Source organism: Neofelis nebulosa, chromosome 1 (assembly GCF_028018385.1).
Source record: "Neofelis nebulosa isolate mNeoNeb1 chromosome 1, mNeoNeb1.pri, whole genome shotgun sequence".
Lineage (NCBI taxonomy): Eukaryota > Metazoa > Chordata > Mammalia > Carnivora > Felidae > Neofelis > Neofelis nebulosa.
Genome location: NC_080782.1, coordinates 221,257,404 through 221,272,613, shown reverse-complemented (window position 1 = coordinate 221,272,613; position 15,210 = coordinate 221,257,404). Strand labels below are relative to the sequence as shown.

Below are 15,210 nucleotides of genomic sequence, written 5' to 3'. Positions count from 1 at the left end.
ACTTCCAATACTATGTTGAATAACAGTGGCGAGAGTGGACATCCCTGTCTTGTTCCTGACCTTAGGGGGAAAGCTCTCAGGTTTTCCCCATTGAGGATGATATTAGCATTGGGTCTTTTATATATGGCTTTTATGATCTCGAGGTATGATCCTTCTATCCCTACTTTCTTGAGGGTTTTTATCAAGGAAAGATGCTGTATTTTGTCAAATGCTTTCTCTGCATCTATTGAGAGGATCATATGGTTCTTGTGCTTTCTTTATTGACGTGATGAATCACATTAATTGTTTTGCGGATATTGAACCAGCCCTGCATCCCAGGTGTAAATCCCACTTGGTCATGGTGAATAATTTTTTTAATGTATTGTTGGATCTGGTTGGCTACTATCTTGTTGAGGATTTTTGCATCCATGTTCATCAGGGAAATCGGTCTGTAGTTCTCCATTTTAGTGGGGTCTCTGTCTGGTTTTGGAATCAAGGTCATGCTGGTTTTGTAGAAAGAGTTTGGAAGTTTTCCTTCCATTTCTATTCTTTGAGACAGCTTCAAGAGAGTAGGTGTTAACTCTTCCTTAAATGTTTGGTAGAATTCCCCTGGAAAGCCATCTGGCCCTGGACTCTTGTTTTTTGGGAGGTTTTTGATTCCTAATTCGATTTCCTTACTGGTTATGGGTCTGTTCAAATTTTCTATTTCTTCCTGTTTCAGTTTGGGTAGTGTATATGTTTCTAGGAATTGGTCCATTTCTTCCAGATTGCCCATTTTATTGGCATATAATTGCTCATAATATTCTCTTATTATTGTTTTTATTTCTGCTGTGTTGGTTGTGATTTCTCCTCTTTCATTCTTCATTTTATGTATTTGAGTCCTTTTCTTTTTCTTTTTGATCAAACTGGCTAGTGGTTTATCAATTTCCTTAATTCTTTCAAAGAACCAGCTTCTGATTTCATTGATCTCTTCTACTGTTGTTGTTGTTGTTGTTGTTTTTTTTTTTTTTTTTTTTGGTTTTGATAGCATTAGTTTCTGCTCTAATCTTTATTATTTCCTGTCTTCTGCTGGTTTTGGGTTTTATTTGCTGTTTTTTTTCCAGCTCTTTAAGGCCTCAGGTTAGGTTGTGTATCTGAGATCTTTCTTCCTTTTTTAGGAAGGCCTGGATTGCTATATACTTTCCTCTTATGACTGCCTTTGCTGTGTGCCAGAGGTTTTGGGTTGTGGTGTTATCATCTTCATTGGCTTCCATGAACTTTTTAATTTCGTCTTTAACTGCTTGGTTAGCCCATTCATTCTTTAGTAGGATGTTCTTCAGTCTCCAAGTATTTGTTACCTTTCCAAATTTTTTCTTGTGGTTGATTTCAAGTTTCATAGCATTGTGGTCTGAAAATATTCACGGTATGATCTCGATCCTTTTGTACTTGCTGAGGGCTGATTTGTGTCCCAGTATGTGGTGTTCTGGAGAACGTTCCATGTGCACTGGAGGAGAATGTATATTCTGCTGCTTTAGGATGAAATGTTCTGAATATATCTGTTAAGTCCATCTGGTCCAGTGTGTTATTCAAAGCTGTTGTTTCCTTGTTGATTTTTTGATTAGATGATCTGTCCATTGCTGTGAGTCGGGTGTTGAAGTCTCCTACTTTTATGGTATTACTATCGATGAGTTTCTTTATGTTTGTGATTGATTTATACATTTGGGTGCTGTCACATTTGGTGCATAAATGTTTACAATTATTAGGTTTTTTTGGTGGATAGACCCCTTGATTATGATAAACGCGCTTCTTCATCTCTTGATACAGTCTTTATTTTAAAGTCTAAATTATCTGATATAAGTATTGCTACTCTGGCTTTCTTTTGTTGACCATTAGCATGATAGATGGTTCTCCATTTGCTTACTTTCAGTCTAAAGGTGTCTTTAGGTCTAAAGTGGGTCTCTTGTAAACAGCATATAGATGGATCTTGTTTTCTTATCCATCCTGTTACCCTATGTCTTTTGATTGGAGCATTGAGTCCATTGATGTTTAGAGTGAGTACTGGAAGATATGAATGTGTTGCCATTATGTTGCTTGTAGAGTTGGAGTTTCTGGTGGTGTTCTCTGGTCCTTTCTAGTCCTTGTTGCTTTTGGTATTCATTCATTTGTTTGTTTATTATTTATTTATTTATTTATTTCATCTTTTCTCCCTTCAGAGAGTCCCCCTTAAAATCTCTTGCAGGGTTGTTTTAGTGGTCATGAACTCCTTTAAGTTTTGTTTGGAAAACTTTATCTCCTACTGTTTTGAATGGCACCCTTGCTGCCTAAAGAATTCTTGGCTGCATATTTTTCTGAGTCAAGCACAATGAATGTATCCTGCCACTCCTTTCTGGCCTGCAAAGTTTCTGTGGATAGGTCTGCTACAAACCTGATCTGTCTTCCCTTGTAGGTTAAGGACTTTTTTTCCCCTTGCTGCTTTCCTGATTCTCTCCTTGCTTGAGTATTTTGTGAATTTGACTCTCCTATGCCTTATTGATGGTCGGTTTTTGTTGAATCTAATGGGAGTCTGTGTGCTTCCTGAATTTTGATATCTGTGTCTTTCCCTAGGTTAGGAAAATTTTCCACTATGATTTGCTCACCTAACCTTTCTACCCCTATTTCTCTCTCTTCCTCTTCTGGAACACCTGTGATTCTGATGTTTTTCCTTTTTAATGAATTACTGATTTCTCTAATTCTTAAATCATGCTCTTTTGCCTTAATCTCCCTCTTTTTTTCTGCTACATTATTCTCCATAAATTTGTCCTCTATATCGCTCATTCCTGTTTTGCCTCATCCATCCTTGCTGCCGTGGTGTCCATCCAAGATTGCAGCTCAGTTATAGCATGTTTTATTTCATCCTGACTAGCTTTTACTTCTTTTATCTCCGCAGAAAGGGATTCTAATCTATTTTCGACTCCAGCTAGAGTTCGTATTATCGTGATTCTAAATTCTGGTTCAGACATCTTGTTTGTATCTCTGTTGGTTAAATCCTTGGCTGTCATTTCTTCGTGCTCTTTCCTTTGGGGTGAATTCCTTCATTTCATCATTTTGAAGGGAGAAAAGGAATTAATGAGGTAAAAAAATTAAAACTAAAAAAGTGTTAAAATTAAAAAAGTTAAACACATACACACAAAATCAAATATATGATGCTAGATCTTAGGTGTGTTTTGGTCTGGGTGTTGAAAGGGTCTTGATAGATTAGAGAAAAAAGGGGAACGAAAAAAACGGAAATTGTTTGAAAATTTGAAAAAATGAATACACTGAAGTGACTAAAATGAATTGGTGGAATTAAATAGAATTTGAAAAAATTTACCCAAAAGTAAAAAATACAGTAGAAAAAAAATAAAATATTGTTTACATTTTTGTTAATGTTTATTTATTTTTGAGAGAGAGAGAGAGAGAGAGAGAGCATGAGCAGGGGAGGGGCAGAGAGAGAGGAAGCAGGCTCCAGGCTCTGAGCTGTCAGCACAGAGCCTGATGCGGGGCTTTAACTCACAAATCATGAGATCATGACCTGAGCTGACATCTGATGCTTAACCGAGTGAGCCACCCAGGTGCACCCAAAATTAAAATCTTTTTAATAACAATTGAAAATAAAAATGAGGTTTTTCTCTTTCTGTGTTCAAGAAAAAGAAAAGAAACAAAAAATAGAAAAAAGAAAGAAAATTGAATAGATGGACCAGTGAACATACTGAAATACGACTGAAATCACTTCATCTTCCCCTAGAAGTCAAACTATGAAGCACTTTATAGTCCATAAACTAAGCAGGCAGAGAGACTTGTGTTCCTGAAGATCAAGGTTGGCCCAGTTGCGCGGGTCTCAGTGTAACGGCTGGGTTCTCCAGTAGATGGCGCTGCTTACCTTACTGGGGTGGATTGTTGTAGTGCTCGTAGGTGCGCACGCGCAGGAGTGGTAAAAATGGCATCACCCAGTTAGCCAGTCTCTAGTATCGGAACTCTGTTCTCCCCGATCAGCAATCGTGCACCAGTCCTTTGTCTTTGGCTTCTATCCACTCCCGCTTTTACACAGTCCATGACCAAGCCCGAGGCAGCACCTCCCTCCTGAGTTTTGTCTCAGACGTGGCTGTTTTTCCTGACCCCTTACTTCTGGGGGACTGCGGCTTTGACCCTTTCTGCCCCTCTGCAGGAGGGTCTCATCGAGCAATGGCTGGGTGCCGGCCGCACCCAGGAACATTTGTGGGGCCATGCCAGAGACTATGGCTGGGCGCCAGCCCTCCCCAGAAAAAGTTCGCAAGATAGTGCAGCAGCAGCGTTTCAGGGAGTATGGAAAATCACAACACACATCTGGCACCAGGCTTTACCCTTAACGACCTTGTTCCAGCACCAACGAATGTGGTTGTTCTCCTGGGTCCACTTGGACCTTGCCTTTGGGGTACCCACACAGCCTCTACCAGGTGTCCTCCCAGCAGGGGAACCGCCTGTCCCTGTGTGACCTGAAGAGCCCCAGAATCCACTCTACTCCTGGGGATTCACCCTTCACACCAGAGCACATCCAGGTATTGAGCTTCAGAGTTGCAGACTCTGTGCTCCCCGTGTTTAGAGTCTTAATGGAATTTAAACCCTCTCCTTTCTCCTTTCTCCCTTTTTAGTTCAGTCCCTGCAGCTGTTTCCACTTTTCCATTTTCTCTCCAGCTGCTTTTGGGGAGGGGTGCTTTTCCCGTATTCTACCCCCCTCCCCAGTCTCCGTCCTCTCTCCGCCCCCAAAAGCGGTTCCCTACCTTTTGTGGCTTCTTGCTCCCCAAATTCACCTCTCCGCGCCACATACCTGCTGAATTCTGTGGTTCAGTTGTGTAGATTGTTGTGTTAATCCTCAGATCAGTTTTCTAGGTGTGCAGCATGGTTTAGTGTTGGTTTGGCTGTATTTCATGGACACGAGACACAAAAAAAACTTCGATGCTGTTCTGCCATCTTAGCTCCTCCGACCAGCATTTTCTTTTAAATAGTGAAATAGGAAAGGATAAAATAGAGTAGGATACAGCAGAATAGAGTAAGGCAGAAAAAATAGAAAAAAGGATGTCCTTAAGCACATCATATAATAAGAGTAAGAATTATTTTGTCGAACTTTTGTTTCAGGTACATACATGTATCAAAAAAAAAAAAAAGATCAAAAGACACTGCTCTGGCCTAAATATTGTTGAGTTACTCTCTAAAGTGATTATACCAGTTGCTTTTCTTACAGCAGTATGAGTGTGCTTTATGATATGTATCCTCACCAACACTAGGTATTATCCCCCTTTAATTTTGCAGATGGGTGAGCTCTGTCTCACTGTGATTGCATTTCCATAGTGAATTTGAGCATCTCTTAATATGTTTATTGTTTCTGTGAGTTGTCTTGTCTTTTGCCCATTTCTAAATTGGATTGGTTTTTTTGTTATGGATTTTTAGGTATTCTTTATTCTGGATACAAATTCTTTGTAAGCCACCAGTTATATATGTTGAAAATATCTTCTCTCATTCTGTGGCATGTGTTTTCCTTTGTTCATTTTGTTTTTTAGTATGCCATATTTTTTTAAGTTTTACCAGACATTGTGGTTTATGCTTCTGTGTTTTATTTAAGAAATCTTTCCCTGCCCTAAGGTCACAAAGATGTTTTCTATACCTTCTTCCAAAAATGAAAGTTTTGCTTTTTTCACATTCCAGATGGCTTCTCTTGCATTTTCTGTGTTGACATATTACAAATTAAACTGTATAGAGTTTTTTCATATGTTACAGTATTCAAGTTGGTGAAGTATTGTCCCAAAACTTACAAAGTATAAAATCTAAAAGTTATATTTTACAATATTGATTTTTAATAATTGAGCATATCTACTGACTTTTTTTAATAACAGAGCTAATACAGTTTTTAAACTGTATACTTCTCAGATAAATAATAGCTTGTTGTAGTTGCAAGATGGTATATTCTTTTCCTTCTCTGTTTTTCTCTAATAGAATTTATGTATTTATGTTTTTCAGTCACATTAACTTTATCCTAGAAGACAACTTTACAAGGATCTAGACAGAACAGGATTAAAGATGACTGAATATTGAGCTCCAGAAATTTAAAACAATCAGGTACAAAAATATTTGGAGGGAACTTTCCCAACCAGTCAGTACAAAATAAAATGGGAACGTACATAGGAAAACTTAAAATATCCTTGAAATACAGGAGAGGGTCCAAGAGAGAAGTTTTGAAATCCATCTTGTGTTCAAATACTGGCTCTAACCCTGACTGGTTGGTGATGGTTGGTCAAGTTTTGTAAACATGTCCATAAAATGGAGGCAATGATTGTGTCTGTTCATTTTGGCTATTGTAAAGTTTAATGAGATAATATAAGGCACTTAATACTTGGCACAGGGTTACTGTTTATTTTAACCATTATTATTGTTGCTACTGTTATTTGTAATTCAAAGGTATGGTATTCTGTATATTGTGGATTTTTAGGAAGTATATATTGATATACTGCTATAACATTGATAGTAATAATAGCCTGCTAAAATCATGTAGAAAATAGAATAAGATAACTATAATACTCACATATATTCCATAAACTATATTCCTTAAGTGGTGCAAATTGACGCTAGTTTTCTCTATTATGTTTGTATCACACTGAAATAATGTGAGAAAAAAAAATCAGTCTACTTTCTACAATGCTAGAGAATTCAACAGTTTTTTTTTCACAGTACTGTACAATAGTACTTATTCTTGAATCATTTTTAAATCTTCAAGAATGTTCTGACCAATAAAGATGAAATTATGTTAATCTTATGGTTAATGTTAGTTGAATCTTACAAATGTTATTTCTTTGATTGTGGTAATTTCAATATGCCACTCATGCAATTATGTCTTAACTTGAGTGTCAAATAAACACAATGGGCTGTGTTCCACCACTCTAATTTTTAAATAGGTACTATAATTGAAATTGATCAAAGACACCAAAAAGAGCTATTTATTTTCTTCCTTTAAAAACTAGGATACTCAGTTGATTAAACAAACCAACGAAACAAAACAAAAACTCTGTTAGCTGATATGGAATGATTTCCAGGAGATATATTGTTAACTGAGTTTAAAAAAAATGCAAATTGCCCAAGAGTATATAAAATTGCTATTTTTTATGTAAGGAGGAAACGAAACAGGAAGAATAAATCAGAAAATGATGGAATTGGTTACTTACAATGGTAGAGTGAGGGGTAGGGTGGGAAATGACAAACCGGGATTACTGGTTAGTGTGTTGGAAAGATTTCCCTTCTACTAGGCACAAGGTAGCCTACAATACAATGAGAGGCATCTCCTCTTTGGTCCCTTTTTCTCTTCTTATTCATTTCCTCTTTTTTCTTGCCTTTGACTTCTTTTCTAGTTTTTTTCTCTTCCTCTTTCTTTTTTCCCTCTCCTCTTTTTGTTTTTTGTTCTAGTAAACTTGGGGCAAAATGTAGATGATGCAGTTAGGATGAAACAAAACGAAAAGAATCTTCAATGCAGGCAGTCTCTTGTATACAAAAAGCTGTATTCAAAGGATGCTTTCAACCAATATATGGTATTGTGGTCTGCTGTGACCCATGTCCTGCGGTGGTTATAGCAATGCACGAGTCAGGGTTGCCTCTCTTAACAACACTTGCAAATTAATAGAGAAGCACAGATCAAGTAGGATTAACTGTCACATGAAATTATCTTCCCATATTGGCAACTAGACCAAGTTTTATAAATAAATAAGTGAGAAAAGTCTAAGTGATTATTTTAAAAACAAGCATATCTTTTCCAAACATTAGAAACAATGATTTGTATCAGTTGTCATAGTTTGAGTTACAATTATTCTGAATATGATTATTCCTTATATTCTAAGAGACCTTTCTATAGCTGATGAGAACAAAATTTTACCAGCATTCTCTATTATAAAGCTCTAACTGCTCATAAATAATATCAGATAAAATGTTCTGATGTTAGTCCCTTTGAAATGTGGATTGTATTTGTTTGAGTAAATAGAACCCAAACTAATAAATCAGAAATATCAACATTATTAAATACGATTTCATTCTATTGCTTTGGGGTAGGGGAGAATATTTCTTTATATTTATTTTTAGTGATGGGATAGTTAACTGTGTAATGACTGAACCACAGTCTAGACATACTGCATATCTTTTGTTAGAGCTGCTTCTGCTGTTACTTCTATGTGGTAGAAAGTAGTCATTGTGGAGATGGTTAATTAAGGCAAGAACATTGAGTGCTGTTGCTACCTACTTGGTGGCTGTTGTTGCAGATTTTTTGTTAAAGTCTAGGATAACAAAGCCATATTTGGTTCATCCTTTCATTTTTTTCATTCATTCCTCCTTTTTCTTTCTTTCTTTCTTTTTTTTTTTTTTTTTTTTTTTTCCAGCTTAGCAAATCATACACTCTTCAGTGGAGCTGAGAACTGATAAGTCTGCTGTTCACAGATTTGGAACTTTCCAATCCCAGGGAAAATTTGACCAAGGTCTAAAATTTTATTTTTCCTTATCTAGAGGAGGTCAACTGTAAAATGAAAATTTTCTACTCATTTCCCTATAGATTTAAGAATCTTCATTTATCCTGGGATTACTTTTCCAGACCTCAGCAGGAGGATTACATAAGAGACCATAAGATAGTTTCAGAACAGTTAAAACACCTTTTGGTTTTTATAGCTGTTAACTCTCATGACTACACCTTAATTCCCTTATCTTCCCTTCACCATATTTGAGCTTAGCTTATTTTCTCTGTTAATTGGAAGTAAAATAATTTTAACCTGCCTAGTTTCATTCCACACACAGGATCCTGATTTTACCACATACTTTTTCCTCAGGGACTGCACAGGACTGAGTCCGTATGGAAGAAGAGCTTTCCCTTTCCTATGGAGAAAGTGGCAAGGTTAGAAAAAACAAACAAACAAAAACATGCCTCTGGAGCATGTATTTTCTGTTGCATGAAACCTATACCAATCATCTGTTGGTCATCCAATAGGAAGATCAGTGAGATAGTACTTGTCTTTGAGGGGCTCACAGTGTAGTTACTCAGATGCAAACATAATTACTGTGGGTACAGAGAATGCCAAAGGGGCTGGCAGAAGACTGTGGGTATTGTCTGAGGGGTAGGGCAGGGTTCCTGAAGATGGTGCCTTTTGAGCTGGATGAGGAGTACAGACCATCCCTACTTTCACAGATAATACCACCCTGCAAGAGGGTCTGAGTTGAGCAATGTTTGCTCCATTCCCAGAGATTTCAGAAAACTATAAAACACCTAATCTTAGATGATATATTCTTAATTCGTCACAGATATTCTTTAACTTATTTATTTTCCACCACAGCTTAACATTACAGTCAACCAGCTTAAGTCTAGTCAGTGTCCAACTGATGTTAGAAGTTTCACACCTTTCAGCATGCACATCATTTTCCATCTTGTGTTAATTTTATTAAATTGACACGATGTCTGTTCTTCGTTAGTAACAATATTAACTGCCACTGTTAACTTTCATTTTCCTGTTTTCTGCTCTTTTTAAATAAATATGGTCAAAACACAATAGAAGATGTAAATAATTATACAAAGCCGGCATAGTGTGCAAAGGTGGCAGAACTTCTAAAACTGAACCATAGTATCAGATACATGGACGTGTTTGTTGTGAACCCTTGTAGGAAAGTACGAAAGTAGCTTACAAAAGTAATGTATAGAACTTGAGAATGTTATAAAATGCTAAAAGAAAAATTCCTAATTTTTCCTGGGAGCAACAGATTTTGTAAAATAGAAGAACAGACTCACAGAATTAGCAATGAAATGACTTTATTACATATAAAGTGTTACATTGCCAGGAAGTCTTCAAAAGGCAAGGTGTTGGTGGGTTTTTTAAAATAACTTTTTTTGTTAGGCATGCCCAACGGGTAATTTTGGTTCTAATGCTATATGCTGTATTTTAAATTTAATTGTGACAACTTAGTAATCGTCTGGAGTCAGGTGAAGTATCATAATCTGGTTCTTCATATTGTTAGAGAAGCAGAGTTAGATCAGTAGCACATACTCAAAAGAATAATAAAATGCTTCTTGGTCTCTAATTTTATGGAGCTTAGTTTCCTTAATTATATTTTTCTTGAGCTAATGTTAAAATTTCACTACTTTGTGTCTCCCAGATAGATGCCAGTGAAAGACAGGGGGGTGAGGGGCTGGATGTGAGCAAAGTAGTAAAGGAAATCTGGCCAGGAAATAGTTATTACCTATAATAATGTTATATGTAGGAAGGAGGATTACCTGGGCCAAATTAGGACTGAATTCTAGGGACACAATCTAGATGACTTATCTTGTCTACTGCTAAGCTCTCATTTCCTGGCAATGTTTTTGCCCCATTCAGATTTGTCTGTTGCCTGCCTTGGCTCTTGCTCAGCCAGTCCCTTATTTAGCAGGTGGGCACAGAGGTGGTTGGGTGCCTTTTGTAGAGATGGCTGCTGTCATGCAGGGTGGCTGCAGGTCCTACAAGGTGCGCTATATGTGAACCCTATGCTACCTACACTCTTATTATATACAGAGAGTGTATATATACATATGATACGTGTACATGTTTATAATACATACAGTGTATACAGCTGTATATACTCTTGAGTGTGTTGGAGAGAAAAATGTATTTTTCTTCTGTGAACAAAGATGTTACAGTTCCTTGAGACTGATACTAAATGTTTACCTCAAAAAGTGTAAATGTATGCATTTCGTAAAGTAAGTCATCAGTTCCCCCATGAAATAACTCCCCCAAAAGACTTAGAACAATGAATTTTTGATGACTAACCTCCAGGAGCCAGTCTGACAGATATTTGAAAGCAATGTATTCACACCTCCTTTGTACCCAGGTTATATTGTAAATATTTGTTTTCTATCGTGAGCTCCTTGAAGGGAGTGATGATGTTTCGTTTTTATATCTTTAGATCCTTGCACTCAATACATGTTCAATGATACTGTCAGACCTGATGTTTTGTTGACCTGTGTCATCCTTTAACAAATGTATGACTGCAGGTGACATCACACCCCCCCCCCAACACACACACACACACACACACACACACACACATGAGACCCAGTGGTTAGTAGAGTCATGGGGGGGTGGGGGTTGTGTACTAGAGGTATTCACACCTCCTTTGTACCCAGGTTATATTGTAAATATTTGTTTTCTATCTTGAGCTCCCTGAAGGGAGTGATGATGTTTCGTTTTTATATCTTTAGATCCTTGCACTCAATACATGTTCAATGATACTGTCAGACCTGATGTTTTGTTGACCTGTGTCATCCTTTAACAAATGTATGACTGCAGGTGACATCACCCCCCCCCCAACACACACACACACACACACACACACACACACACGAGGCCCAGTGGTTAGTAGAGTCATGGGGGGATGGGAGGTGGGTACTAGAGGTTTTATACAGGTGGGCCATGCTTTGTAGACAAGTGTTTAGGAGCTTGTTGGATTTATAACCTGATTCTAGGCATCTAAGAGACCACTTGATTTTTGTAGCAGGGCAAGTTGCAGTCCAGAAATCTGCTTGAAAGGAGAAAATGAGGTAGCGGTGCTTATTTTCTCATCGTATATTGCCATCTGCCCTGTTTATGGAAGGTAACCCACAGTGTGGATTACTGCCCTGTTCAGCAAGGACTTTATGAGACCAGCCAGTGCCCTGTGATTGCAAGCAGTAGGTCTACCAGTGGTATAACTTTATGTGAACTGTTTTCTCTGCAACATGTGGTGTGTGGAAAGCAATCTTTAGAAGTAAGTGATCTTGGAGGGTTACTTAGTGCTTCTGTGCCTCAGTTTCCTTGCATTTAAAATGAGGATAGCAATATCTATGCCCTACAATTGTCAAGGTTGGAAATAATATATAAGAATTCTCTTAATTCACACATTAGTTCATCTATAAATATTTGAGGTCACATTCCAAATGTTGTTCTTTTTGAAATTTATAGACTTAATTTAAAGGAAAAAAAATAAAATGAAGACCCCATAGAAAATAAGATTCCTTCATGATATATGGAGGTGGATAATTTGTGTAGAAGCTTAGAATAAAAGCTAACCTAACAAGATTCCATCCTTAGCTCTGTAGTGGCCTTGGGTGCTGCCCAAAAGAGAATAGAAGACATCCTTCTCCAGACAGGGTCTTAGAACTTGAATGACATCGCGAGGGAAAGTGGCTGGATTTGGCATCAGGGGAGCTCATCTTGGTCAGGTGCTGCCATTAACTCAGGATGGTGCTGTGAGCTGTTATAAGCTGCTTACCCTCTGTATTAGTTTCTTAGGGCTGCCTTTAAAAAGTACCACAAACTGGGTGGCTTGAAGCAATAGAAATTTATTCTTTTATAGCTCTGGAGACTACAAGTCTGCAGTTAAGTCATCAGCAGGGCCATGCTTTCTGAAGGCTCTAGGGAAGAAGCCTTCCTTCTTCCCAGCTTCTGGTGGCTCCTGGCAATCTTTGGTGTTCCTGGACCTGTAGCTGGATTGCTTCAGTCTCTGCCTCCATGGTTCACATGGGCTTCTTCACCGTGTGTCTTCACATGGTGTGATGCTGAATTTTATGTGTCAGCTTGAGTGGGCCACTGGTGCCCAGATTAAACATTGCTCCTGCGTGTGTCTCTGAGGGTGTTACCTCACAGAAGAGAATAGCGTTTGAATTGTTGAGCTCAGTAAATGGTTTGCCCTCCCTGGTGTGGGTGAGCATCATCCAATCTGAAGGGGCTGAAGAGAACAAAAGATAGAGGAAGGAACAAAAGGTAGTGGAACCCTCATGAATGGGATTGGTGCTTTATAAAAGGTGCTTCAGAGAGATCCCTAACCCTTTCACCCTGTGAAGAAACAGGGAGAAGGCAATGGCTATGATGCAGGAAGGGGGCCCTCATCAGAACATGAGCACTTTGGTGCCTTGATCTTAGATTTCCAACCTGCAGAACTGTGAAAAGTAAACTTTTGTTTTTTATAAGCCACCCACTCTGGCATGCACTAAGACTCTCCAGTACCTCAGAAGGTGACCTTATTTGGAAATGGGGTCATTGCGATGCATTTAGTTTAGTTACGATGAGGTCATTATGGTAAGCCCTAATCCAGTCTGACTGGTGAGGGGAAATTTGGGCCCAGAGGCAGACATGTATAGAGGGAAGATGATGTAAAGATACAGGGAGAAGATGGCCATCTACAAGCCTAAGACAGAGACCTACATCCTTCCCTTGCAGTCCTCAGGAGGAACTAAACTGGTAGACACTTTGATTTTGAACTTCTAGCCTCCAGAACTGTGAGAAAATAAATTTCTTTTGTGTAAGCCACTCGGTCTGTGGTACTTTATTATGGCAGCCCTAGCAAATGAATGCACACTTTGTGGGTGTATCTTCCTATTTCCAAACCTGAGTGGGGGGATGAGAGAAGCCGCTAACTGCTCAACTGGTGGTCAGAATGGACCCATGAACCGGCACTTCTGAGTCGTTTCCTTGGTGTCACCTTCAGCATTGTTCTTTTCCAAGGACACTTTTTGTTAAGACTTAGGCATCTGATGAAATAGCAGTGCTGTCTCTCTGTTTTTCCTGCCTTTACAACCAGCCTAGTTTCCAGAGCTACATTTAAGACCTAGCCAATGCTGAAAATACTTGCTAGCCATTCGGCCTCCCAGAAGTCAGTCAGGATGATTCCTGTGGCCTTGAGGAAAATTAGTAGGTGAGATCTGATCCCACCTGGAGTCTCTGTCTCTTGGTGGCTGTGAGAGCAGGACTGAAGCAGTGGGTTTGTAGAGGCATTTCCTGTAGCTATAAAGGGCCTCTCAAAAAGAGAGCCGTCCCTGCCTGAACTGGTGCTGACTCTTCTACAGAATTAAAAGGGGAAGGAAAAAAAAAGTATTTTTTAATTAATAGTCTTAATGTATATATATATATATGTATTTTTTTTTCCTTTTCAGCCAGTACAGGCTACTCTGTCATCTTTGAAGATGTTAGATGTGGGAAAGTGGCCAATTTTCTCCCTTTGTTCTGAGGAAGAACTGCAGTTAATTCGTCAGGCCTGTGTCTTTGGCAGTGCTGGCAATGAAGTTTTATATACTACAGTAAATGATGAGGTAAATTTTGAAGAAAAAATTCAGCCTCTTACCGTAATAGGTTTGACGGAGTGGGGCAGAAACTGAGGAATTAAGGTTAAGAAGAAAGCATGAGAGTAGATTCTTACTTGTTACATAATGTTATACAATGAAGCAGTAATTACAGGTTTGTCAGAAATAGAGGTGCTTGAACTAACAGTCGTTTTCCCACAGATTTTTGTGCTTGGCACAAACTGCTGTGGCTGTTTGGGATTAGGTGACGTCCAGAGCACCATTGAACCTCGGAGACTGGATTCTTTAAGTGGCAAAAAAATAGCCTGCCTCAGCTATGGGAGTGGCCCCCATATTGTCCTTGCCACAACAGGTAACCTAGGATCACAGTGTAGAGGTTTAGCCATTGCCTTATTTGTTGAGAAACAAGATTTGGGACCACCCGTTAAATCGAGAACATACTTCTTGATTGGGTAGGAGTTTCCGGCTCTGTCCTGTGAACTTGACTGTGCTTTGGACAATGTGAAATATGAACATGTCTGAGTATCAGAGTAAGATAATGGAGCAGATGGAATCTAGCAGTTATTGGCACTTTCGATGTGAGAATGACAGTGCTATAAGCCCAGTAAACCTCTTTTGTTTACCCTTCATAAGTTTAATTATTTTGCATTAAAATTAACTCACTCTGGACTTTTTGAACTTGAGATCTCTGATCTATGAACTAAGACACTGAAGCTAAGTCCAAGATGTTCTCTGACTCCTAGCACACTGGGATTCTTACCATGAATAATGACTGATGGCTGAAATATAATTACCATGAATAATAGACTGATGGCTATTTCATGAATTCAGACTAATAAGACATTATAATTAAATCATACCTTAGACTTTTCTTAAGCTAGGTGTTCATTTCATTACTATTCTTTGAATTGAAAATAAAGTTTATAAATACTGTGTTGTATACTTATTTCACATAAATTTTAGGGAATTTTGGTTGCCAGTAATAGGCTAGATTATTTGGACCACTTCTTCACTGGAAACAACTAAAAATTCTAGATAAAATATTTAATTTTTTTCCATAGAGGCATCAAAGCACTAACAAGGCAGAGAGGAATTACTGGATCAGATTCAAGAGAAAGTATGAACTAAGGTTAAAGGGGAACTTAAAGCTAGTTTTG

General features: G+C 38.3%; 1 protein-coding gene across 19 annotated transcripts in view; it reads left to right on the top strand.

The window, feature by feature from the left end:
* The window catches only part of RCBTB2 (RCC1 and BTB domain containing protein 2), a 59,592-nt gene that overhangs the window by 25,299 nt on the left and 19,083 nt on the right, over window positions 1–15,210 (top strand). For 7 of the 19 annotated variants that reach the window (XM_058685527.1, XM_058685490.1, XM_058685558.1 and 4 more), the window contains 4 exons: window positions 5,968–6,066; window positions 8,805–8,869; window positions 13,907–14,062; window positions 14,255–14,405. In XM_058685527.1, coding sequence (XP_058541510.1) covers window positions 8,828–8,869; window positions 13,907–14,062; window positions 14,255–14,405 — 349 coding nt within the window. In that variant the 5' untranslated portion in view covers window positions 5,968–6,066; window positions 8,805–8,827. Of the gene's footprint in view, window positions 1–4,257; window positions 4,512–5,967; window positions 6,067–8,363; window positions 8,460–8,804; window positions 8,870–13,906; window positions 14,063–14,254; window positions 14,406–15,210 lie in introns of those variants that run through there. The other 12 variants (XM_058685579.1, XM_058685564.1, XM_058685605.1 and 9 more) reach the window with 6 other exon arrangements.